At 50.1% G+C, this 21,959-nt stretch overlaps 2 protein-coding genes across 14 annotated transcripts in view; one reads left to right on the forward strand and one right to left on the reverse strand.

Moving 5' to 3' along the window:
• The window catches only part of Spire2 (spire type actin nucleation factor 2), a 47,052-nt gene extending 30,876 nt beyond the window's left edge, over positions 1-16,176 (reverse strand). Inside the window, exon 1 of the mRNA XM_015495928.2 lies at positions 16,159-16,176. The gene's annotated coding sequence lies outside the window, so the exon portion shown is untranslated. The remainder of the gene's footprint in view (positions 1-16,158) is intronic.
• Fanca (FA complementation group A) overlaps positions 15,880-21,959 on the forward strand; it is a 39,886-nt gene continuing 33,806 nt past the window's right edge. For all 13 annotated transcript variants that reach the window (XR_007343603.1, XR_007343605.1, XR_007343604.1 and 10 more), the window contains exons 1-7: positions 15,880-16,041; positions 16,282-16,391; positions 16,603-16,696; positions 18,610-18,743; positions 18,863-18,958; positions 20,236-20,309; positions 21,237-21,349. Coding sequence is in view for 10 of the 13 variants with exons in the window: in XM_015495930.2 (XP_015351416.1) it covers positions 15,963-16,041; positions 16,282-16,391; positions 16,603-16,696; positions 18,610-18,743; positions 18,863-18,958; positions 20,236-20,309; positions 21,237-21,349 (700 nt within the window). In the remaining 3 variants the exon portion in view is untranslated. The remainder of the gene's footprint in view (positions 16,042-16,281; positions 16,392-16,602; positions 16,697-18,609; positions 18,744-18,862; positions 18,959-20,235; positions 20,310-21,236; positions 21,350-21,959) is intronic.

The following is a 21,959-nucleotide window of genomic DNA, read 5'->3' on the forward strand; positions in this document are numbered from 1 at the left end:
TTTTTTTTTTTTTTTTTGTTGTAGATGAACAAGTTCCTTCCTTCCTTCCTTCCTTCCTTCCTTCCTTCCACGGGGGATTGAACTCAGGGGCACTCAACCACTGACCGTATCCCCAGCCCTATTTTGTATTTTATTTGAGATAGAGTCTCCCTGAGTTGCTTAGTGCCTGGCTAAATTGCTGAGGCTGTCTTTCAACTAGTGATCCTCCTACCTCTGCCTCCTGAGCTGCTGGGATTACAGGTGTGTGCTACCACATCCAGCCTGTCTTCCGACTTCTTAATTGTGGGTTTGCAGCAAGAAATATTTCAATCTTGTAGAGTGGAGGCTGAGGGTGACTTTTTTTCTTTGTGGTACTGAGGATTGAACCCAGGTTCTTGTGCATGCTAGGCAAGGGCTCTACCCCTGAGCTACATCCTGTTTTTGTTTTTTATTTTGAGATGGGGTCTTGATAAAGTGCCCAGGCTTGTCTTAAACTTGTGATCCTCCTTCCTTAGCCTCCTGAGTGGCCACCATGCTCTGAGAGTGACTTTTAAGCTGATGATCAGAACTGAAGAGTAAATCTACTCAAAACCAGAGTAATTGGCCCATGACTCCAGCAACTAGATGCAACTGAATTATGTCCTGTGGTGAGCTCTCGATACCGTGATGAGTTCCACAGTCAGTCTCTGAAGTCAGAGTCAGCCATTTTCTCCAGCACTAGAGCTAAAATATTCATTTTTGCCCGTCAAGAAAGAAACACAGGATCTCAGAACCAAAGAGATATCAGTTCTTCCATAACTTTTACTTGCCATCTGGATTTTAGAAATAAATCAGTTTATTTCCAGCTATTAAATAGAGATTGGGGATGGGTACCTGGCACAGGCCTGTAATCCCGGCAGCTCAGGAGGCTGAAGCAGGAGGATCGCGAGTTCAAAGCCAGCCTCAACAAATTAGCAAGGCCCTAAGTGCCCCTGAATTCACTCCCCAGTACTGAGAGAGAGAGACTGGGGCTGGGGCTCAGTGGTAGAGTGCTTGTCTAGGCACTGGGTTCGATCCTCAGCACCACATAAAAATAAATAAATAAGTAAAATGAAGCGTTGTGTCTTTTTTTTTTTTTGAGAGAGAATTTTAATATTTATTTTTTAGTTATCGGCGGACGCAGCATCTCTGTTTTGTACGTGGTGTTGAGGATCGAACTCGGGCCACACACATGCCAGGCGAGCGCGCTACCGCTTGAGCCACATCCCCAGCCCGCATTGTGTGTTTCTACAACTAAAAATATATTTAAAAAAAAAAAAGACAGGACTGAGCTGGGTGCAGTGGCACATAGATGGAATCCTAGCACCCCCAGTGACTGAAGCAAGAGGGTTGCAAGCAAGGCCAGCCTGGGCAACTTGTGAGACTTTGTCTCAAAATCAAAAATAAAAAGAGTTGGTGTGTGGGGCTGGGACTGTGGCTCAGCGGTAGCCCACTTGCCTGGCATGTGTGAGCCACTGGGTTCAATTCTCAGCACCATATATAAATAAATAAAATAAAGATCTATCAACAACTAAGGGAAAAAAATTTTAAAAAATAAAAATAAAAAGAGTTAAAGAGTTGGTATGTAGCTCAGTAGTAAAGCTCCCTGCTCAAGCCCCAGTACAAAAAAAAAAAAAAAAAAAAAAGGTTAACTGAGAGTATAGTAAAAATTGGTGTAGGTCAATCATTAACCCAACTTGGAAAGCTATTCCTATATTTATAGGGTCACTTGTAGCTTACTTCATTTCCAGTAAATTAGAAAATAGGGTGGTATCCATGGCTGTGCCTGGGGACACACTAGAATCTCTTAGTGCTTGGAACTGGATCATCACTTTGCTGAGTTTCTTATTTGCAAATACACTCCCAAAATAGTCACCTTTGGTGTGAGCTGTTCTGCTCACACTGTTCACAGCACCAGGTACCCCGGAAAGCCTGGAGAAAGAGCTGTGAAAGGCCCACCTCTGTTCCTGGGGGGGGCCACCGTGGGGAAACAGGCCCAGTGCTGGACGTGAGCTTCGAGCGCCCCATTGGTTGCCTTTTTGCATGCTCTGCGCAGAGCTTTGAGAAGATACTACACGTCTTCTCCAAGGAAACTGTCGATCTTGGCCCCTGGGGGGCATTGCCAGGGGAGGGCTATGAGCTGACCACTGGGCTGGCACAGGTTGGAAAGCTCTGGGGATTTTCCTATGAGCATCTTCGCAGATATAGAGGCTGGAGGCCAAAAGGTGATGTGGGGACTGGGTCCCCAGGTGTCCTGTGGCTACAAGTAGAGACAGTTCTGGGGCACTGAATTCAGGAGTGTAAGACTCCTGGTGTAGCAAGAACACCCGCCGTGCCTGGGCACAAATGTCAGAGTGAGCCAGGCAGGGACAATTCCAGAGCAAAGACCCTGTGCACCAGCCCGGACACAGGTGGGATCGCTTCGCCTGTGGGGAGTAGAGGCAGAGATCCTTGGGCCCACACCTCATGAAGTCAAGTCCAGATTCAAAAGCAGGTCGGCTCCTCCCCAGGGATTCTGTGCACACCATGCAGTGAGCAGCGCAGCTTTTGCCAGGACTCAGAGGCCCTGAATGCATTCTTTGTCATGCTCCCTGCAGCCAGGCAGGGCCAGAGTTCAGGGGTCTGAGAGGAAAAGCTGAAATGTGAGAAGCTGGGGTTTTGTGCCTAGGTTTATTTTGGGATAATGAAAAAAGCTGTGAATCCCAAGGGATGCCAGGTAGAGCCCGGCTGTGTTGGTTTCTGGAAGGAAACCCAGGACAGCTGGGAGGAAGGGCTGTGGGAGCCAGGGTTGCAGGGTTTCTGGGCTGGTGGAGGGAAGTGTGCCTGAGCAGAGGGAGGAGCCAGAGAAGAGGACGAACTGTTGCCACCACGAGGGTCCAGGGCAGAGCCAAGATGAAGGTGGAACAGTGGACACACTTGGGGTGGGGGTGGAGGGTCTTCTTCCTCCATTCCTGGCATCTCCACCCTCCCTGCAGCTGAGGATCAAAACTCTCAGCTTGGGGTCCTGGCAACTCTGGGGGTTGAGGCAGGTGGATCTCAAGTCCAAGGCCAGCCTGGAAAACTTAATGAGACCCTGTCTCCATGTAAAATAAAATAAAAATGGCAAAAGAAAAAAAACTCCCAGACTCTCTCATCTAGCAAGGTCAACCTCCAAAACAAAGAGCTTCTGAGAATCGGCAGACCCTGGTTGTCCCTGCTCCTGCTGGTCGCCCTCAGCCTGTGGTTGACATGCGAGCCCAGAGCCATGCAGGGCGCCTGGGAGCCCAGATGGCCCCTGCCCTCCACCCCAGCTCTCAGCACCCGCAGTTCTGAGTCCCCCACGGCACTGGCCGTGTGTCCTCAGACAACCACGTCCTACTTGTGTGTCTGCTCCCAGGGGCCTGGTCACTCCAGGAGGGCAGAGCTGTGGCCTGTTTTGCTTTTACTGCGGCAGCATCCTCAGGCCGGGAACAGGCTGGTGCTGAGAAGGGCCCAGGGGAGGGGCGGATGGGATGCCAGGGAGGGGAGTGCCGACTGGGCAGAGGGAGCGCTTCTCCTGCCCGTGTGCGTGTGCGCAGCCCTCGACCGTCTGGTGAGCACTCTGCTGCTCTCACTTCATTCATCCTCACAGAATCCCACCAGGGAGGTAGAACAGGCACCATGATCTCTATTCCCAGATGAGAAACGAGGTGTAGATTGACCTTTTGTGCGTTCACAGGCGAGGCCAGCTTTCCTCATTCTCAATACAGGGATCTCTCTGGAGGCCATGCCCACAGGCCACACTGGCCCACTCTGTTTTGGTAAATAAAGTGTGATGGGCACAAAGGCATCTCCAGCTGTGACCTGTCATCTGTGGTGGCTGTCATGCTGCTGTGCTGGAGCTGAGAGGCTGTGGTGGAGACTGTGAGCCTCAGAGCTGAAGGACTCGCTCGCTCTCTCTGCCCTTTGCCCGGGAGTACACAGACTGTACGGGCGGCAGTAGACCTCCAAGTGCTGCTCAGGTGCTCAGAGGCCCCAGGCGCCCTCTGTCAAGGTTCCTATCGTGACACCCACCGGGTGCATTCTCCCCTTCATACCACACTAACACAACAAGGGTGCAGAAACAGTGGTGGTTATGTGGGTTCCTGGGGCTCCCAGCACAGACAAGCAGAGAGATGCATCTTCCTGCAGTTCTGGGGGCCGAAGCCAGTGTCTGCAGAGCCAGCTCCTTGGGGGATCTGGGGTGCTCTGTGCCTGGGGCTGTCTTCACCTCTCACTGCTTCTTCTCTGTGTCACCTCTTATTCTGGCCCTTGTTTGGACATTGTCACTAGACTTGGCTGGTTTTGTTGTTGTTGTTTTAGGGTTTTTGGGGGACTGGGGACTGAGCCCTCCTGCACAAGCTCTAAGCCTCTTTAAAAAAACCTTAGAGGCAGGGTCTCAAACTGTCCAGGCTGGCCTCAGACTAGTGGTCCTCCTGCCTCTCCCTCATGAGTAGCTGGGATGATGGTCATGGCCACCACCACTCCTGGCAGGAGACAGGATCGTGCTGCAAGCACCGGAGGGTAGGCCCCTGAACTTCCACAGAGGGAGAGGCGCATGGCCAAGCAGTCAAGGCCAGGAGGGTGTGCGTGGTCTTGACCCAGGCATGCAGTACTTGGAACACATCCCCTGCTGTGAAGACAGCCTTCAAACCTGCAGGAGTGTGTGCACTCTAAGGTTGCCTTGCTAAAAGAAGATGAGGGAATGACACTCAGCAGTAGGGTTGTTAGACAATTGGGGATGCTGCATAGGCCAGGAGCCATCAGGGTGAACTGAAGGGAAGGCTGCATCTACATGCATGAGTGCTTGGGGGGAGAACACACAGGTTATTTATTTGAGGCAGGATCTCAAACTCCTGGACTCAAGTAATTCTCCTGCCTCAGCCTCCTGAGGAGCTGGGACCACGGCCTGTGAAAGTGCAGATTATAAAGCTGCAATTAAAACTATTTGTGCTAGGGATGGTGGTGCGCACCTGTGATCCCAGAGACTCAGAGGCTAAATCAGGAGGACTGCAAGCTGGACCCTGGCTGGGCAACCTAGCAAGACTGTAGAAAGAAAGAAGGAAAGAAAGAAAGAAAGAAGGAAGGAAGGAAGGAAGGAAGGAAGGAAGGAGAAAAAGAAAAAAGTATTTGTAAAAAAGAAAGCCTGGGCTGAGTGCTGTGGCACACCTGTAATCCCAACAGCTCAGGAAGCTGAGGCAGGAGGATCAAAAGTTCAAGGCCAGCCTCAGCAACTTAATGAGGCCCTAATCAACTTAGCAAGACCCTGTCTCAAAAAATAAAAAGGTCTGGGGATGTGGCTCAGTGGCAAAGTGCCTCAGAGTTCAATTCCCAGTAGGAAAAGAAAGAAAGAAAAAAAAAAAAAAAAGAAAGTCTGAAAGAAAGACACACAATGAAACATTAGTTTCTATTGTGATTTTATTTTATTTTTTAGTATTAATGCTGGTAAAGATGGCGCTTCTCTTCCAGGAGCTGAGGTCCATGATGCACTGAATGGTGCGAACCATCACCTCCAATCCCTGTGAATGGCACAAACTTTGAATGGCGCACCTCCAATCCCTGAAGTGGCTCTATCTCTCAGCCAATGAAGAAGTAACAGCCCACTCGCCCTGCTCCTCCTCATCCTGCGTTGAGCCCATAAATATCAACACCCTATTCTCTCTTAATCTCTTGCTCTCCTCCCTCCCCCTCCCCCCCTTTCTCTTTTGTGACTGTCTGCTACACAGGTAAAAGGTTGTTTTGGCTCCTTGAGTTTATGGAGCTTTTCCACTGTTCCTACATTAGGGATTGAACTCAGAGGTGCTTTACCACTGAGCCACATCCCCAGACCTTTTTAGTTTTATTTGTTTTATTCAGAGACAGGGTCTCACTAAGTTGATGAGGCTGGCCCCGAGCTTGTGATCTCCTGCCTCAGAGTCACTGGGATCATAGATATGTGCCACTGTGCCCAGCTTCTTCTGTGATTTTGAGTGGATTAATGTATTTGTGTACCTTTAGATTTATTTGTCAATAAACACATATTGACACTTTACTACTGAGCTGTATCCCCAACCCTTTTTATTTTTTACTTTGCTAAGTTGCCCAGTCTGGGCTGGAACCTGCACCTTCCTGCCTTAGCCTCTGGATTCTCTGGGATTGTAGACCCAATATATATCGACTCTTCCATAGTGGAGGAAAAGTCATTTTCAAAATGGAAGAAAAGAGGGTCGTGGCTCAGCGGTAGAGCACTCGCCTAACACGAGGTAGGCACTGGGTTCAATCCTCAGCACCATAAATAAATAAATAAAATAAAGTTATTTAAAAAAATGGAAAAGTTTTCACTTCTCATTCTGAGATGATGAACACAAAGCAGAAAAAGGTTATAGAGGTGTGGACTTGTGTTGAGTGGGCAGTGACTGAGGCCAGACTTTCCTGTCACCTGGGTTTCCTGTGGCACTTGTGATGATGGGCAGCGGAGACCTTCATCCCCACTGAACCACCACACCCGGGTGCCTGGCCGCAGTGCTGGGTTTTATTGAATGTTCTCTTCTGCTGCCTTGGGACCCTTCAAGGTCAGGCTTTCTTTTTGAGGTGCAAGCTGTGCTTCAGCCATCTGCCTGGCAGTGCCACCTCCTAGCAGGTCCTGTCCCCTCCTCCCGGCCTGCTGCACTCTGAGCTGTGGCTCTGTGTGCTGGCTTCCTCCTGGGCGAGCTTCAGCAGAGCAAGGCAGCAATGGCTGTCTCAAGCCTGTCCTGAGTGCTAGCCTTGCTCTTGTAGACACTGTCCACACCTCAGCCTCTCAGATGGCTCCATTCTGGGAATCCACCGATTTTACTGGGTGGCTGACAGTTCCCCCCCCACCCATCCTCTTTCCTAGTATTGATGACTAGTGTTGCTGAGAAAGAAGAAAGTTATAGAATTTAACTGAAATGCTGTGTGTGCACACATGCACCATGTCTGCACATTCACATGGGGTGTCCCGGCAGGGGGGACGGGCCGTGCACGTGGAGACATCTGCGGTGGTACCCACAATGTCCCAGGTGCAGGTGGAGAGCACGGAAGGAACCTGGACCCACCCACAGCACACACACCCCCTCCCCGCTGTCCAGTATAATGGCCTCAAGGAGCTTCCCTTATCTACAGCTGTTCCCTACCCACCCTCCTGCCCCCCCAAATGAGGCCACCTCCAAATTTCCTCCCATGACCTCACCGTGCTAAACCTATAAAACCCAGACCTTGATGAAGCCTGCTGCCATTTTCCCCTTGAAAATGGGCCCCTCTGTTGTTCAATAAAGCACTACTGATCTGCTGAGTCTGTCTTCATTTCTTTTATTTGGTGCTGGAGATTGAACTTAGGATCACTCGACCACTAAGCCACATCCCAGCCCTGATTTGTATTTTATTTAGAGACGGGGTCTCGCTAAGTTGCTTCGTGCCTCGCTTTTTGCTGAGGTTGACTTTGAACTTGTGCTCCTCCTGCCTCAGACTCCCAAGCGGCTGGGATCACAGGCGTGGCCACCATTTCTTTTTCTTTTTGTATTCTCTTTCATTTGCTTTCAAACATGGCTGCTCTTGCTGCTGAAGCTGGCCAGGTCCAGCTTTTTCGGTGCTATTGTAGTGGCATCCCCTCCTCCACAGAAAATCTTAATTGTCACGTTCCTCATGACTAAAACCCCCAGGGTCACTGCAGGGGGACTGGGCTGCATGAAATAACCAGAGACAGAGATACCTTTTTCTTTGGGTCCGGTGATGGCTCCTCTGACCTTCGTGGTCCACGGAAAGGAAGAAAGGAGCAGATGCTGAACCCTTTTTACTGGAGAGAAGCCATTCAAATGAGGCCAGGGGTCAGGTTTCAGGGGCTGAGTCTAGCTTGTGATGTCTGCTGTCAGCAGGTTGACAGACATCTAGGAAGGCCACACCCAAGGGCAGAGCAAGAGAAGGGGACACACAAAGGGAGCTTCCATGGAACATTCTATCCCAAACAGAGCCAAGGGGTGGGATTACCAAGGAACAGGGGAGCGCAGCTCTACCCCAGGGTGTGCCTATCAGAAGACTGGGTTTGCTATCTGGGTGGGGTGGGTGGGGGACTGAGTCACAAGTCCTGGCCCTCCGTGTCAGACTACAGTGGTCTTTCAGATCCCTGTGTTGCATCAGGACTGGAAGGCGCGGTACCTCAATGGGGCTCCCCACAATTAAGCTTCTCCAGAAATCTTCGCCATAATTGATCTTCGGACTATCAGCAAAAGAACCGCTTCAAAGGAGTTCAAAGTGGTTAAGCCCCCTGTTTCCTGTTGCTCTCACTTGTTTGGTCTTAGGCCTGAGAGAGATGGGCACTCCGGTGCTGAACACACCTTTGCTAGTTTTTCATCAACATTATGGACTCTCTAGTGCAGTAACGATACTTTGTAGACGTGTGATTGCAAATGCAAAGTGTGAGAAGAAAGACAGATCCTTTCACAAGGCCTCCCCTGTGCTGAGCTCCACAGAGGTCACCAACTGGGCTCCCTGGTAGCAGCTGGCCGGGAGGGAAGAAAGGGGAGAAGCAGCTCCCCCCTTCTCAGGTGCTGTCCTTAAGGGCTAACCTGCCCAGAACAGTGAAAGGAAAAAAAAGGAAGCTGCTTTTGTGTGAACTTCTTCAGAGTGTGAGCTTCTGAGCCCCTCCCCTGACACGCTGGGTATCAAGTTCTGGAACTGCCAGAACCTGGGGTTCAGGGGCACTAGAAAGCTGACAGCCGCTGCTCTCCAGGGAGGGACAGCCTGGTCAGTTACCTCATGTTACTGACAATAGGTCTCTTGCGTGAGATTCGGGGTGTGGCGTGGTCTTTGGACTCTGCAAGTGTCCTTTCACCGATGCCAGTGACTCAGATTAGGCTCTCCCAGTGACCTCGATCGCTTTGGGGATCTGAGCTGCTCTGGGATCCTACACTCTGTCCTAGACCATCCTCACCTTGAACTCACCTTCCATCTCACTACGTGCCGGCTAATTCAGATAAGTTCCCCTGCCTTTGATCAACTCAAATGACCTGCCAGTTCAGGAAGTGACCGTTGAACGTCCAGCACTCCTAGGGTTCCCATTCACAGGCACCCCCAACCATTGATTGAGTCCATGGGCCCAGAAGGCCCCCCCACCCCAGCAAAAGATCTCTCTCTGGGTCTCAGTTCTGTAAAGGATGATGGAAAAGCTCCGTAAACTCAACAAGCCAAAACAACCATTTACCGGTCCGAGATTTTATTAGCAGGACCATAGCGGTCAGTCGCAGAAGAGGAGAGACAGAGAGAGAGAGGGGGGGGAAGGAAGGGAGGGGAGGAGAGGGAGAGGAGGAGAGGGAGGAGGGGAGGGGGAGGGGAAAGAGAGAGGGGGAGAGGGAGAGTAAGAGAGAGAGGGAGAGCGTGAGAGTAAGACTAAGAGAGTGAACATGGACNGGAGGGGGAAAGAGAGAGGGGGGAGAGGGGAGAGTAAGAGAGAGAGGGAGAGCGTGAGAGTAAGACTAAGAGAGTGAACATGGACAGGGTGTTGATACTTATGGGCTTAACGCAGGATGAGGAGGAGCAGGGCGAGTGGGCTGTTACTTCTTCATTGGCTGAGAGTTCACGCCACTTCAGGGATTGGAGGTGCGCCATTCAAAGTTCGCGCCATTCACAGGGACTGGAGGTGATGGTTCACGCGCACTGCAGTGCGTCATGGACCTGAGCTCCTGGAAGAGAGGCGCTCCGGGCGCCATCTTTACCAACAAGTTCCTCCTTTGGCTCCAAGCCCTGGTGCTGAGAACCTGGTGGGCCTTAGCCCCAGCTGCAGCCCTGAGGCCGTGAGGACTCCCAGAGTGGGCAGCTCTTCCTCACTCAGTGAGAGAAGACACAGAGGGATGCCTGTGCTGCTCACCACCAGCTCTCTCTTGCCGTGGGTGCAGCCTCCTCTGCCATCCCCTTGGGTTGCCTTTTAGCAAATTTAGACTCACTCCTTTTTATCCCTGACTTAAAGGTGTGAAAACTAATTCACTCTGCAACCAGATTGGGCCCTCTCTACCTTAGACAATGGTTCCAAATGGTCACTTAAGGGCACTCTGGATCCCAACATTTTGAGGGACCTTTTTAACTTTTGTGAGCGCTTGGGAGATGAAAAGAAATCCCCCTCTGCTCAGGTCTTCTCCTTCCTTCCACCCTCTGCGCCTCTCGTTCTCCAGCCCAGGTGCCGCTGGCTCTGGATACCCCCCTTCTCAACCTCAGGACCCTCCCGAAACCCCAGACTTTGACCCCGCTGACGAGCCCCTCCCTACCACTCTCCACCTTCTGCTGCGACCCCTCCCGGCCTCCCTCACCTACTTTCAGGCACCCTTTACCTGCTCTGGCTCTTGCACGGACCCCTCTACCCAGCTCACCCCTCTGTGAAGTAGCAGGGTCACAGGGAGTTGTTCAGGTACCCGTCCATTCTCCCTTAGTGACCTCTCCCAAATCAAAAGAAGGCTAGGGTCCTTCACCTCTCATCCTTCAGGGTACACTCAGGAATTGGAATACCTAACCCAGTCGGAGGATCTGCTTTCCCTGATGTTCATAGGGTCCCATCCGACCCCCTCCTCCCTGAGGAACTCAGGCACATTTGGGAGCAGGCCAAACCTCCCCTCTCACCCAATTGGCACTGAGGTAGTCCCTGATGGTGACTCCAACTGGGACTATAATTTGGCTGGAGGAATCACTAGTAGGAACCGATTCATTACCTGCCTCATGGCAGGACTAAGAAAATCGGCCCATAAAGCTATGAGGAACTCCAAGAGGTTATTTGGACAGAAATGAAAGCCCCTCAGTATTCTTGGTCTGCATTACAAAGGCCCTTTTACAGTTCACCTACCCAACCCTGAAACCCCAGACAGGAGACAACTACTAATGACCTATTTCTTCTCTGCTGGGTTTCTGTTCTCACGACTAAAAGGCTCAGGGGTCACTCTAGTTAAACTGGGCTGACTGGGCTGCACGAAATAACCACACAAGAGACACAAAGACCTTTTTCTTTGGGGTTGCTGTGACGGCTCCTCTGACCTTAAGGGTCCACAGAAAGAGAGAGCGAGAGCACGTGCTGACCCCTTTTATCGAGGAGAAGCTATTCAAATGAGGCCAGGGGTCAGGTTTCAGGGGGCTGAGTCTATCTTCATGATGTCCACTGTCAGCAGGTTGACTGACACCTGGGTAGGCCACACCCAAGGGCACAGTAAGAGGAGGGGTACACACAAGGCACTTCCATGGAAGATTCTCTCCTAAACAGGGCAAGGGGTTAGATTACAAAGGAACAGGTGAGCGTAGCTCCACCCGTGGGGCTGTAGCAAGACACACCCATTTCTGTGACTGAGCGCCTCAGCACCCAGCTGGGGAGTGGGACTCAGTCACCCGTAAGCTTGGCCTCCCACACTTGTCCCAGAGCTTCCCCGACATTAAGGCTCAACTCAAACACCTAGAGGGGACCCCTGACTCCTCAAGCAGAGCTTCTGGAAGTGGCTTTTAAGGTCTATAATGGGAGAGATGAGAAGAAATACCAGATGCTGGCCAAGGCCTTTCAACCTGCCCCAACCACTGGCACTTTGGCATCCCCACTCCCTAAAAGGCAGCCAGGGGGACCCCCTGACCCCTCCTTCAAATGTGGTCAAATGGGTCATTGGGTCAGAGTATGTCCGGATCTCCGAAAGCCTCCTGGTGCATGTTCCAAATGCCATCAGGAAGGCCACTTGCACCAAGAGGTGCAAGGCCACCGGCTCTGATATTTCTCCAGTGGATCTTCTAGGTCTGGCCATGGATGACTGAGGAGGCCCGGGTCCCCTCACCCAACCACCACTTCTCAGGAGCCCAGCGTAACCACTGTGGGGGCAGGTAGTCCCCTCTCTTTCCTTTTGGACACTGGAGCCACATAAGTCCTAAAGGAGTTTTGGGGACCTACTTATGTGGGGAGCCACTCCAAATGCACGCCCCCTTTAAGTCCTGATGCACCACGGGTATCTGAAAAAACCCTGTAGTCTGGCACGGCAGTGCCCTGACTTGTGACTCGGGCTCTTCCCTTGGTCGGATAACAAGGCGTGGCCCTAGGAGTAGGCAGCACCCAGAGGTGTGGAGCTATACTCACCTAATCCTTTGTAATCCTATCCCTTGCTCCATTTGAATGGCTTCTTCCCACTCAAAGTATTCAGCCCGTGCTCCTCCTCACTCTTTTTCCACAGACCCTAAGTTCAGAGGAACCATCACAAGACTCAAATAAAAAGATATTTCTCTGTCTCTGTGTGATTATTTCATGCCGCCCAGTTCACTTGGAGTGATCCTGAGTGTTTAGTCGTGCAGTGTGACATACTTCTCTTTCTTGTTCCTCTATTGTCGCGCTGAATGACTAGCATTTTCTTCCCGTGATTGGTAGAGGTTCTGTCGGTCACTTTTGTAGTGATCTGGTCACTTTCGTAGTGGCCCTAGATGCTGCCCCAATCCTCAAAGTAGCAGAATGTGTCTTCATGCTAGGTGTGCCTTCCTACAGCCCCATGGATAGAACTATGCTCACCTGTTCCTTTGTGATATTACCCCTTTGCCCTGTTTGGGATAGAAGGTTTCATGGAAATGCCCTTTGTGTGCTGTGTGCCCACTTCTCTTGCTCTGCCTTTGGGCGTGCCTTCCTAGATGTCAGTCAACCTGCTGGCAGCAGATATTACAAGCTAGACTCAGCCCCCTGAAACCTGACCCCTGGCCTCATTTGAATGGCTTCTCCTCAATAAAAGGGTCAGCATATGCTCCTCTCTCTTTTCTGCGGACCCTTAAGGTCAGAGGAGTTGTCAAAGGATCCCCAAAGAAAAAGGCATCTCTGTCTCTTGTGTGGTTATTTCGTGCAGCCCAGTTCACCTGGAGTGACTCTGAGTGTTTTGTCATGAGGAACACGACAGAGGACCGTTGACCAGCCCCTACAAAGACCTTGGCTTCTCTGCATGCTCCAGGGCATTGCCCTCTCCCACTCCTTCCTGATTCCCCGCTGCCCAGTTCCTCTTAGGCAGGGATCTCCTAGCCAAAGTTGGGGCTTCCATTACCTTCACTCCTGAGTCTTGGCTCAAGCCCAGCTTGCCTTCGGTCCCCCTCCTGCCAGTACTCCAGACAAATTCCACGGATCCCTCTTACCCCGTGTCTGCATTAGAGATTCATCCCTCTATCTGGGACTTCCAAAAGCCCTCCACAGCCATCCGCCACTCTCCCTTGATAATAATCTCAAGGACCCCACCCATTTCCCAGCATGACCCCAATACCCACTTTCTCTCCAGAGCCTCAGGGGTCTCAAACCTTTGATCTTCTCCAGAAAGGCCTCTGTGCCAAACAAACTCCCCTTTCAACACACCCAACCTAGCAGTCAGGAAACCAGACACTACAGACTCATACAAGATCTTTCTTCACAATACAGCTGTAATCCCCTGTTACGCTCGAATTCGGGACTTCCAAAAGACCACCAATCAACACCGGCAAGAGGTGTTTATTGCAGGCTAGCTCAGTCCTCCGCGCACACACAGCAACTGGTGATGCTGAGAGGCCCGAGCCCAGGGTTTGCAGCAGTTTTATACATTCTTTGGAGAAGGCAGGGACCCCCACATACGTCATAGCATCTCTTAGCAAATCATCACACACCGCGGGAAAATCAAATCACAACTCTAAAACATGATTAGCACATTCACTGGTGGGAACAGGTTGGGTAGGGGTGATTGGTTACTACAAAAGGGGTATTCATTTGAACTGATTGGTTTAAGCCAAGAGGGGTGTTCATGCTGAATTACAGGATTTCCCAACACCATAAACTACTGGGAGGGTCATCTGGCATGCCAGGTATTTTGCTGTCTCATGCTGATTGGTGGCTGCTAGGGGGTTGCTATGGGTCCCCACCTAGCCTGACTGAGTCAGGGACACCTGGCGCAGCAGATCTCATTTGTAGATAAACCATGGCAGGGTGGGAATGTGCCTAGGAGTGCTCTGTGGGTCTTTCCAAGGACAAAGGTCATGTCCCTTTCCTTGGACAGGCTTTGCTCTGAGGTAGGGGCTGGTTTTTCACCCCATTCACCCAGGAGTTCCCAGCCCACATCCCGCCTCTCCACCATTCCCTCACACATCACTCATTTTTCGGTTTTGGATGCCTTCTTCTCCATTCCCTTACACCCCAATTCCAGAACATTTTCCTCTTCACCTGGACAGACCCAGACACTCACACCTCTACCCAGTTAACTTGGACTGTCCTACCCCAAGGATTTAGAGATAGTCCCCATCTATTTAGCCAAGATCTTTCTAGGGATCTGTCTTCCCTCTCACTCCCCCAATGTAAACTTATTCAATATGTAGATGACCTCCTCCTTTGCAGCCCCTCTTTACAGATCAGTCTCACTATAAGGCAACCCCCAGAGGACCTCTGACTTTGTGCATCTCCAAAACCTCAACTTTCAACCCTCCAAAGCTCCCCACTGATTCCTAAAGAAGACTCTTCTTGGAGAGAGGAAGCTACTACAAAGACTAACAGCCCCTGATGCCCAAGACGGAGACCTATGAGTCCTGGTCAACTCCTCTCTCTCCAGAGACTCTGCCCCCACCTAAAACCCTCCCTGATCCCCTTTACAGGAATGAATGTCTTCACCCCTAAGCAGCAGGAAGAAACTACAGAAGAAAGACCATCAGCCCCACCCCCGGTATCTAAAAAACAAAAAGGGAGGAATATTGGCATCATATCAATATTGGCATCAGATTCACCATTTTAGGTTGGGAGCATTTTTATCTAGAGGCTTATGAAGCAATGATGCTTAACTTCCCATAAGAACATGTGTCTGCTAAACAATCAACCCCACCCCAGCTTAAACTCCTAAGCAGCTTGTGACCAACCCTACCCTGCTTATGGCCCAACTCCTAAGCCGCTTTCCGTTTTGGACTTAAAAGATGCCAATCCCAGGACATTTTCATCTTCACCTGGACAGCCCAGACACTCACACCTCTACCCAGTTAACTTGGACTGTCCCACCCCAAGGATTTAGAGATAGTCCCCATCTATTTGGCCAACTGCTGCTCTCCTCCAAGGGACAGCCTTGTCAGTTTGCCCCAGGTTACCAACAGTAAATCTCTTGCACAAGATTCAGGTGTGTGGTGTGCTCTTTGGACTGTGTAAGACTCTGCGAGTGTCCTTTCAGATGGATTACAGCAAAAGCTTTGCCCTCTGAACCTGGCTACAGCCAAATAAATCTGTTTCCTGCTGTCTTCAGTGTCTTGTCTCATCTGTCCCCACAACACTATGGAGATAGTTGGCTAATCTTTTTCTAGCATGCAGAAAGCACAGTTAGTGTATTCTGTAATTCTCCCTTACAGAAAAAGGATGGATACGCACTTCAGGTTGCATGGGCCACTATTATAGGAAAAGACTATGATTGTTAGTTTTGGCATAAGCAATGGGGCCCTTTTTCCCTAGGTGACATTATGAGCTCTATTCTGCTCTCCTAACCTTCAAGTTAGGAGAGTCACGCCGTGGCACAAAAGCCCCTTTGGCCAGTTTTTCCAGAAATGAGAACTCAGCACAGCAACCCCTGGTCAGAGAAATGCAGAACAGGGTGTTGCAGGTGCTGGCCGGCCAGGTGAGGTTTTCAGCATCTCTCGCTCTGGGTTTGTAGCGCCCGTCCTTTCAAGATCAGCTCTGGGTCCTTTTGTGAGGAAAGACGCATTAAGGACGTCGCTGTTTCCTCGCAGGATGCCACTGTCAATCCGCACCGCCCATTCCAGCTTCAAACCCCAGGGTAACTTTTCTCTCGCTGTCGTGAGCTCTCGACGCTCCTGCCACCACCAAGATGGCCGCCAGGGCCTTTTTTTCTGACGCCACTACCAAGATGGCCGCGGCCCAAGGTTTCCGCCTTCGTGGGGTGTGGCCGAGAGACTTCAGCCAATAAACACACGAACCTGCCGCAGCCAATGAGAAGGCAGCGCGGGCTCGGCCGAGCGAGCGCCCGGACGTCTTGGCGCTCACCATGGCGGACTCGCCACCCCCGGGAGCAGCAGCTGGTTCCGATCCGCTGCGCCGCCGGAGGTCCTGGGCCGAGCTGCTGGGTAGGTGGGCGCCGCGCAGGCCGCCCCGTCCACCCGGACCTCCGCCGGCCCGCGCCCCTTCCCCGGGCGCTTCCCCACCGCAGGACTCCGTGCCCCCCCAGCCCTGCCCGCGGCGGGGCGGCTCCGGCCTGAAGGGTCCCGTGGCCCGGCCCTCCGCCCGCTGGGCCCTGGCCACCCCTCGGCCCGGGGCAGGAGCTCGCCGGGTCGACGTCTTGAAACCGATTTTCTCCTTTTCCTTAGCGGGAAGAGTCAAGAGGCAAAAATATAATCCGGAAAGGGGACAGAAACTGAAGAACTCGGCGGTACAACTGCTGAGACGCCACCAGAGCCTGAGTGACCTTCTGCTTGAGGTGAGAGGAGGTCGGTTTGCCCTTAAGACCCAGCCGAGGCGCAGGCCCGGGGAGAGGCTCGGGAGCCCGCTGCCCGGGGAGAAGAGAGAGCGGTGCAGTAGTGGGTTAGTGACTCTCCAAAGGCTGCAGTCAGTCACACTTTAAAATATGAGGCATGCCCGGTGGGAGCCTCTTGATTTTGAAAGTGGTGCACGCCCTGCTTTGATTCTAGGTAGAAGATCCACCCTGTGAAAAATTGTGCCTCAACAGATTGATTGATTGTGACAGTGACAAGGCCTACACTGATGGTTCTTGTTCCTTCATTGGTGAGTTACACTTGGATTCTTAATTCATGGAGTTAGAGGCTTTGTTATAAAGTGACCCAGTTACACGTATTTTATGATTTGGTGTGGGCTTGTTTTGCTGCTGTGTTTAGAAACTGACTAACTTGGGCAGGAACCAAGCTGATTTATGAAAGACCGCAGTGTGTGCTGCTCATCCTCAGAGCTGCACAAGCAGAGGTTGCTGTGCAGGGAGCAGGCAGGAAGGCAGTGTGTTTCTAGGTGTGTGTCAGGGAGGAAGGAGGAGGGTAAGTGTGTTTCTAGGTTGCCACTTTCCTCCCAATTTGGGATAGTGAGATAGGGAAGGCTCTGGAGGAGATAACAAAAAATGTGTTAGATTTCTTCTTGTCCTTCATAGTTTTTTACGTGACAGCTATGTTTGCAAATAGTGGAATTAACTGAATCACTAATTTGTTCTTAAGAAGTATAAAGGTAACCTTAGATAATAGGTCTGGCAGAATTTCTGATGCTGTGTGCCATTGGGAAATGATCCTGATTTTCACTGCCATAACTGGTTTTGAATCTCACAGATGATGGGTCACCAGTCCAGGGGCCAGGCATGGTTGTACATTCTTGTAAGGACTTTGGATGAGGCATAAGATCTTGTGCTGTTTATCCTTAATCACAGAAGTATGGACCCTCCACCCATTAGTAGTAGTAGTTGTTGTTTTTTATAACTTTATAACTTTATTTATTTATTTATTTATTTTATCTGGTGCTCAGGATCAAATCCAGGGCCTTGCATGTGCGAGGCGAGCACTCTACCATTGAGCCATAACCCCAGCTCCCATCCATTAGTTTTTAAATTTGTTTTCTTTTCTTTTTTTTATATTTTTTTTTAGTGTACACAGTACCTTTATTTTATTTATTTATTTTTATGTGCTGCTGAGGATCGAACCCAGGGCCTCGCACATGCAAGGCAAGTGCTCTACCGCTGAGCCACAACCCCAGCCCCTAAATTTGTTTTTTTGCTAAAGAGATGGCTACCATGCTTTAAAAATTAAATAAGTAAATAAGATAAATGCATTTTAAATGAAAATGAATTTTCCCCTGGCAACAAATAGTTGATTTCTAATACTATACTGAAGCCTCTAAAACCATCGCATTTGCTCACTTCATATATATGTATTTTCAGAATCTTGAAGATAATGATCATGTACTAGAACTTTATTTTTTCTCATAAATTAGTTTTTGAAGCTAAGGAAGTGACTTGCTTGTAGGTGTTACCTATTTCCAGGGTGCACAGCGTTTCTCACTTCAAGGAAGGTAGACTAGAGACTGGTTGCTCAGGAGTAGCCTGGTGGCTGCCTGAGAGTCAGCATTGGGGTTCCTTCTGTTAGCCCTGCAGACTGACTCCATCTGTGGCCCTTGTTCCCACCAGGTGTGTGTGGCAGAGCATTGGGAAGCCCCTACCTATAAAGGCGGTGGGATGCTTCCATCCTATAGGCCATCTGGATGCTGAAGTAATCAGGAAGACAAACTGCCGCGCCCATGAACGCTTAGTGGCTGGGCACTTACTTAGCATGGGCGGCCTTGGGTTCCATCCCCAGCATGGGGAATAAAAGAAGAGAAAGGAGAAGAGTAGTTGAAAGAGCCTGCTGGGGTTCTCATTCGGTGGTGCTGGCTGAACGGTGGAGATCGAGCTCTTTGTGTAGCCGTCAGCATATCTGCTCATCCTGCTTGCCTGTGAGTGTGCACAGCTCTGGGTGCAGAAATTCCTCTCATTGTAGTAGAGCTGCTTGGTCCATGAAAGTGTCTTATTTTGTGTATCATGTTTTTCCCTTTACATTTTTCCCCCTTTTGAAGACAGTTTTCTGTGTGCTGTGGCTTAAAAAGACATTTTAACTCAAATTGCTGATGTTTTCAGGGAAAGTTTTGTTTTTTGTTTTGTCTTTAAGGCTCTGCTTTTCAGGATCAGGCCTTGAAGCTGGGGGTTCCTGTGGGGATCCTGTCAGCAAGGACCGTTGCCTGCACTATGAAGATGGTCTGTGAGGAGCCTAGCCATCCCGTGCTGCTCAGCACCGAGCAAAGAGTGAGATGCCAGTTCCCCTAAATGTCACATGTTGTTGCTCATGAGTTTGTGTGGAAATAGCACACTGCTATAGTTTAGGTAGTCTGTCTGTCTTCAAAAAAGATCTATTGTCCTTTCAGAAGAAACTGTCTTCCTTGCTTGAGATTGCTCAGTATCTTCTGGCACACAGCATGTTCTCCCGCCTCTCCTTCTGCCAAGAAGTATGGAAAGCACAGGTAACAACCCCAACTCTGGTCCTGTCCAGCAGTGCTCTGTTGATTTGGTTGGAGCCAGAACCCTGGGTTTTCTTGGGGATTCAGTTGAATATGTTGTTTAATGATAATGAAATAAAAGTTCATCGGATGCTCCTGTGCTGGGAAGGAAGAGCCTCAGTCCTTTTGCCAGTGTCTGCCCATTGTTGGCAATCTTTATTAGAATACAGTGCATCCCAGAAACAGGGTGGTCTGCCTTCTTGGGTATATTATCATGAAGTGTTTTTCAGTGTAGTAGAGTATTTAAATATACTAAAAGTATTTTTTTTTTTTAAATAATTCAAACTCTGTAGGTTTACAGATATTTTTCGTTTTGGTTTTTGGTACCAGGGATTAGAACCTAGGAGCATTTAACTACTGAGTCACATCCCTGGTCCTTTTTATTTTTTATCTTGAGACAGGGTCTTACTAAGTTGCTGAGGGCCTTGCTAAGTTGCTGAGCCTGGCCTCAAGCTTCAGACCCTGCTGCCTCAGCCTCCCTAACTGCCAGGATTACAGGTGTGTACCACAGCACCTGGCAGTTTACAGATTTTTTTTTGAAGATTTGAAAGTGCTCAGTTACCATTTTGTGCTAACTGCCTGAGCAAGTGTATAAAAGGGAAGAAACGGCCAAAGTGGTAACTTCCATCCTTTTATCCTGCTTATGATCCCTGTGCTCATTGCATCTAATTTAGGACAAGACAATGACATGCACATGAATTGCATTGTGTCATCTTCACAATTGTGCAGAGAAGGTGTGAGGAAGGGCTTCTTGGCAGCTGAAAGTTGCCTGGAGGTTGGGAGAGGGGAGGGGATAGCAGGTGGTGGGGGACAAGATCAGCGTGGTCTGAGCAGGGTCCAGGGGGATGGTGTGAATGCCAAGCCAGTCCAGGGGGGCTTCCCTGGGGGAGGCTCATGAGGAAAGGCCTGTTCCACGCATAAGAGTTTGACTTTGTCCCCAAAGCGATGAGAGCCAGTAAAGGCATCTACAGAAGAGTTGGAGTACCAGGGATTAGAACCCAGGGGCATTTAACCACTGGGTTGCTGTGTTGGCTGCATGGAGCCAGGTTGGGGTGGCTTGCGAGAGGCTGACAGGCAGCAGGTTAGGCTGTGGGAACAGAGAGAAGCCCCAGGACAGCAGAAGAGCCTGAAGGGGGGTAGGAACGTGAGCCCAGAGTGTGGCCTCGGGCCATGTTTGAGTGGGCATGAAGTCGGCCTAGGCTGGGACACATGCACAGACTCATAGCACTCATTTTCCTCAGAACTCTCTCTTGCTTGAAGCTGTATGGCGTCTTCATGTGCAAAGTGTCGTGAGCCTACAAGAGCTGCTGGAAAGGTAGTGCACTAGTGAATGCGTGTTGCTGTGACATTGCTGTTTAGTATGAATTATTTACTTCCAAAAGCACCTGGAGAAGCAATTGCCTCATTGTTTAATGAGAACATTAGTTGTTATTGAAATCATGTGTGATTTTTTTCCACACCACATGAAACCAAATGGTGGTGTGACAGTGGCTCACACTGATTAAAAAAGGTCATATCTTTTTCTTATTTCAAAAAAAGCCCAGGCTATGGGGTGGCTCAGTGTTCTCGAGCTGCCTGGAACCTGTGAGTTCCTGAGTTCTGTATGCAAAACTAAACAAAACCTCTAGATGAATTAAAGAGGAAAATGTCAATACATAAAAGCCAGCCCTGGGAGGACTTTCGTGATCTTGAAGTGGGAAGCCTAAACGTGACAGAGCCAGAAGCTATACAAGGGTAGTAAACTTCACTACATGAAGTTTAGTGTGCACCTAATATACCTTGAGATGAGTGGAAATGAAAATAGTCTTCCAGAATCCATATTTGTAAAAGCCTATATTTATATATTTAAAAAAAGAATGTTATCAACCTAGGCTTAACCTCAGAGACTAGAAAGAGAAGAGCAAGTTAAGCCAGATGGAGGGAGAAAGTAATAAGGGTTATAGCAGAAACCAGTGAAGTAGGAAACAAAGACACACAGAGAGTATGTGCAAAGGAGCTGCACATGTCCCGTGTGTGTCCCATCCCTGATCCCCACAGTGTTAAGTGCAGATAAGTGAACCATTTGAAATTGATTGTTTCTGGGTCGTTTGTAGCCAGGCAGAAGCCCTGCAGCTGGTCCCTGGACTTTTGGGGCAGAAAGACTAGGCTTCACAGTGGAGTGAGGGTTGCAGAAAATTGCCAAGTAAGGGGAGGCAGCCATGGGGTCAGGCAGACCCAGATCCACTGTGCACTGTATCCCCAGCCATCCTGACAAGCGGACCGTGGTGGCGTGGCTCTTCAGGAACCTGCGCCTCCTGTGCCAGCAGATAGACACCTCCTGCCCATACCTGGACATCGCTAGGGCTGTGCTCTCTGGTATGTTCATAGTTCCTGAGAAAAGTACCTTGGGGGCGCTGGGCTTGTGGCTCAGTGGTAGAGTGACTGACATGCATGAGGCCGTGGGTTTGATCCTCAGCACCACATAAAAATAAAATAAAGATATAATGTCCACCTGAAAGTAAAAAGTAAATATTAAAAAAAAGTTCCCTAGGCCAGTGGGAAGCCGAGCATTCGCCATGCCTGTGAGCGTGGGGCCCAGCAAGTTCGTGGTGTCCTGAACTTGCTTTTAGCCTCAGCAGTTGGAGGGGGTTGGCAGAGGCTGCATTTTCCATTAGTGGCCAATTCTGTCTGCTCTGTGAGCCTTGGTTGCCTGCATTGCCTGGGATCCTTCCTTGCAAAAAGCTCCTTCCTGGTGGGATGAGCTGCATGTCCTGTATTTGCTGTGGGGGGACTATCCATGAGCCATCCCCTGAGATCTACTTCTTTGCATTAAGAGAAAAAGCCCTTAATATAAATTTGATGTATGCTAAGTACTTCCAAAATAGAGTGAGGGTAAGTCTGGCTTGGTGAGTGCTCGTATGTTGATAGGAATGGGGCTGGGTGGCCCTAGGGATCCGTGTGAGTCACAGCTGCTTGGAGACAGTAT

Source organism: Marmota marmota, unplaced genomic scaffold (assembly GCF_001458135.2).
Source record: "Marmota marmota marmota unplaced genomic scaffold, marMar, whole genome shotgun sequence".
Classification (NCBI taxonomy): Eukaryota; Metazoa; Chordata; class Mammalia; order Rodentia; family Sciuridae; genus Marmota; species Marmota marmota.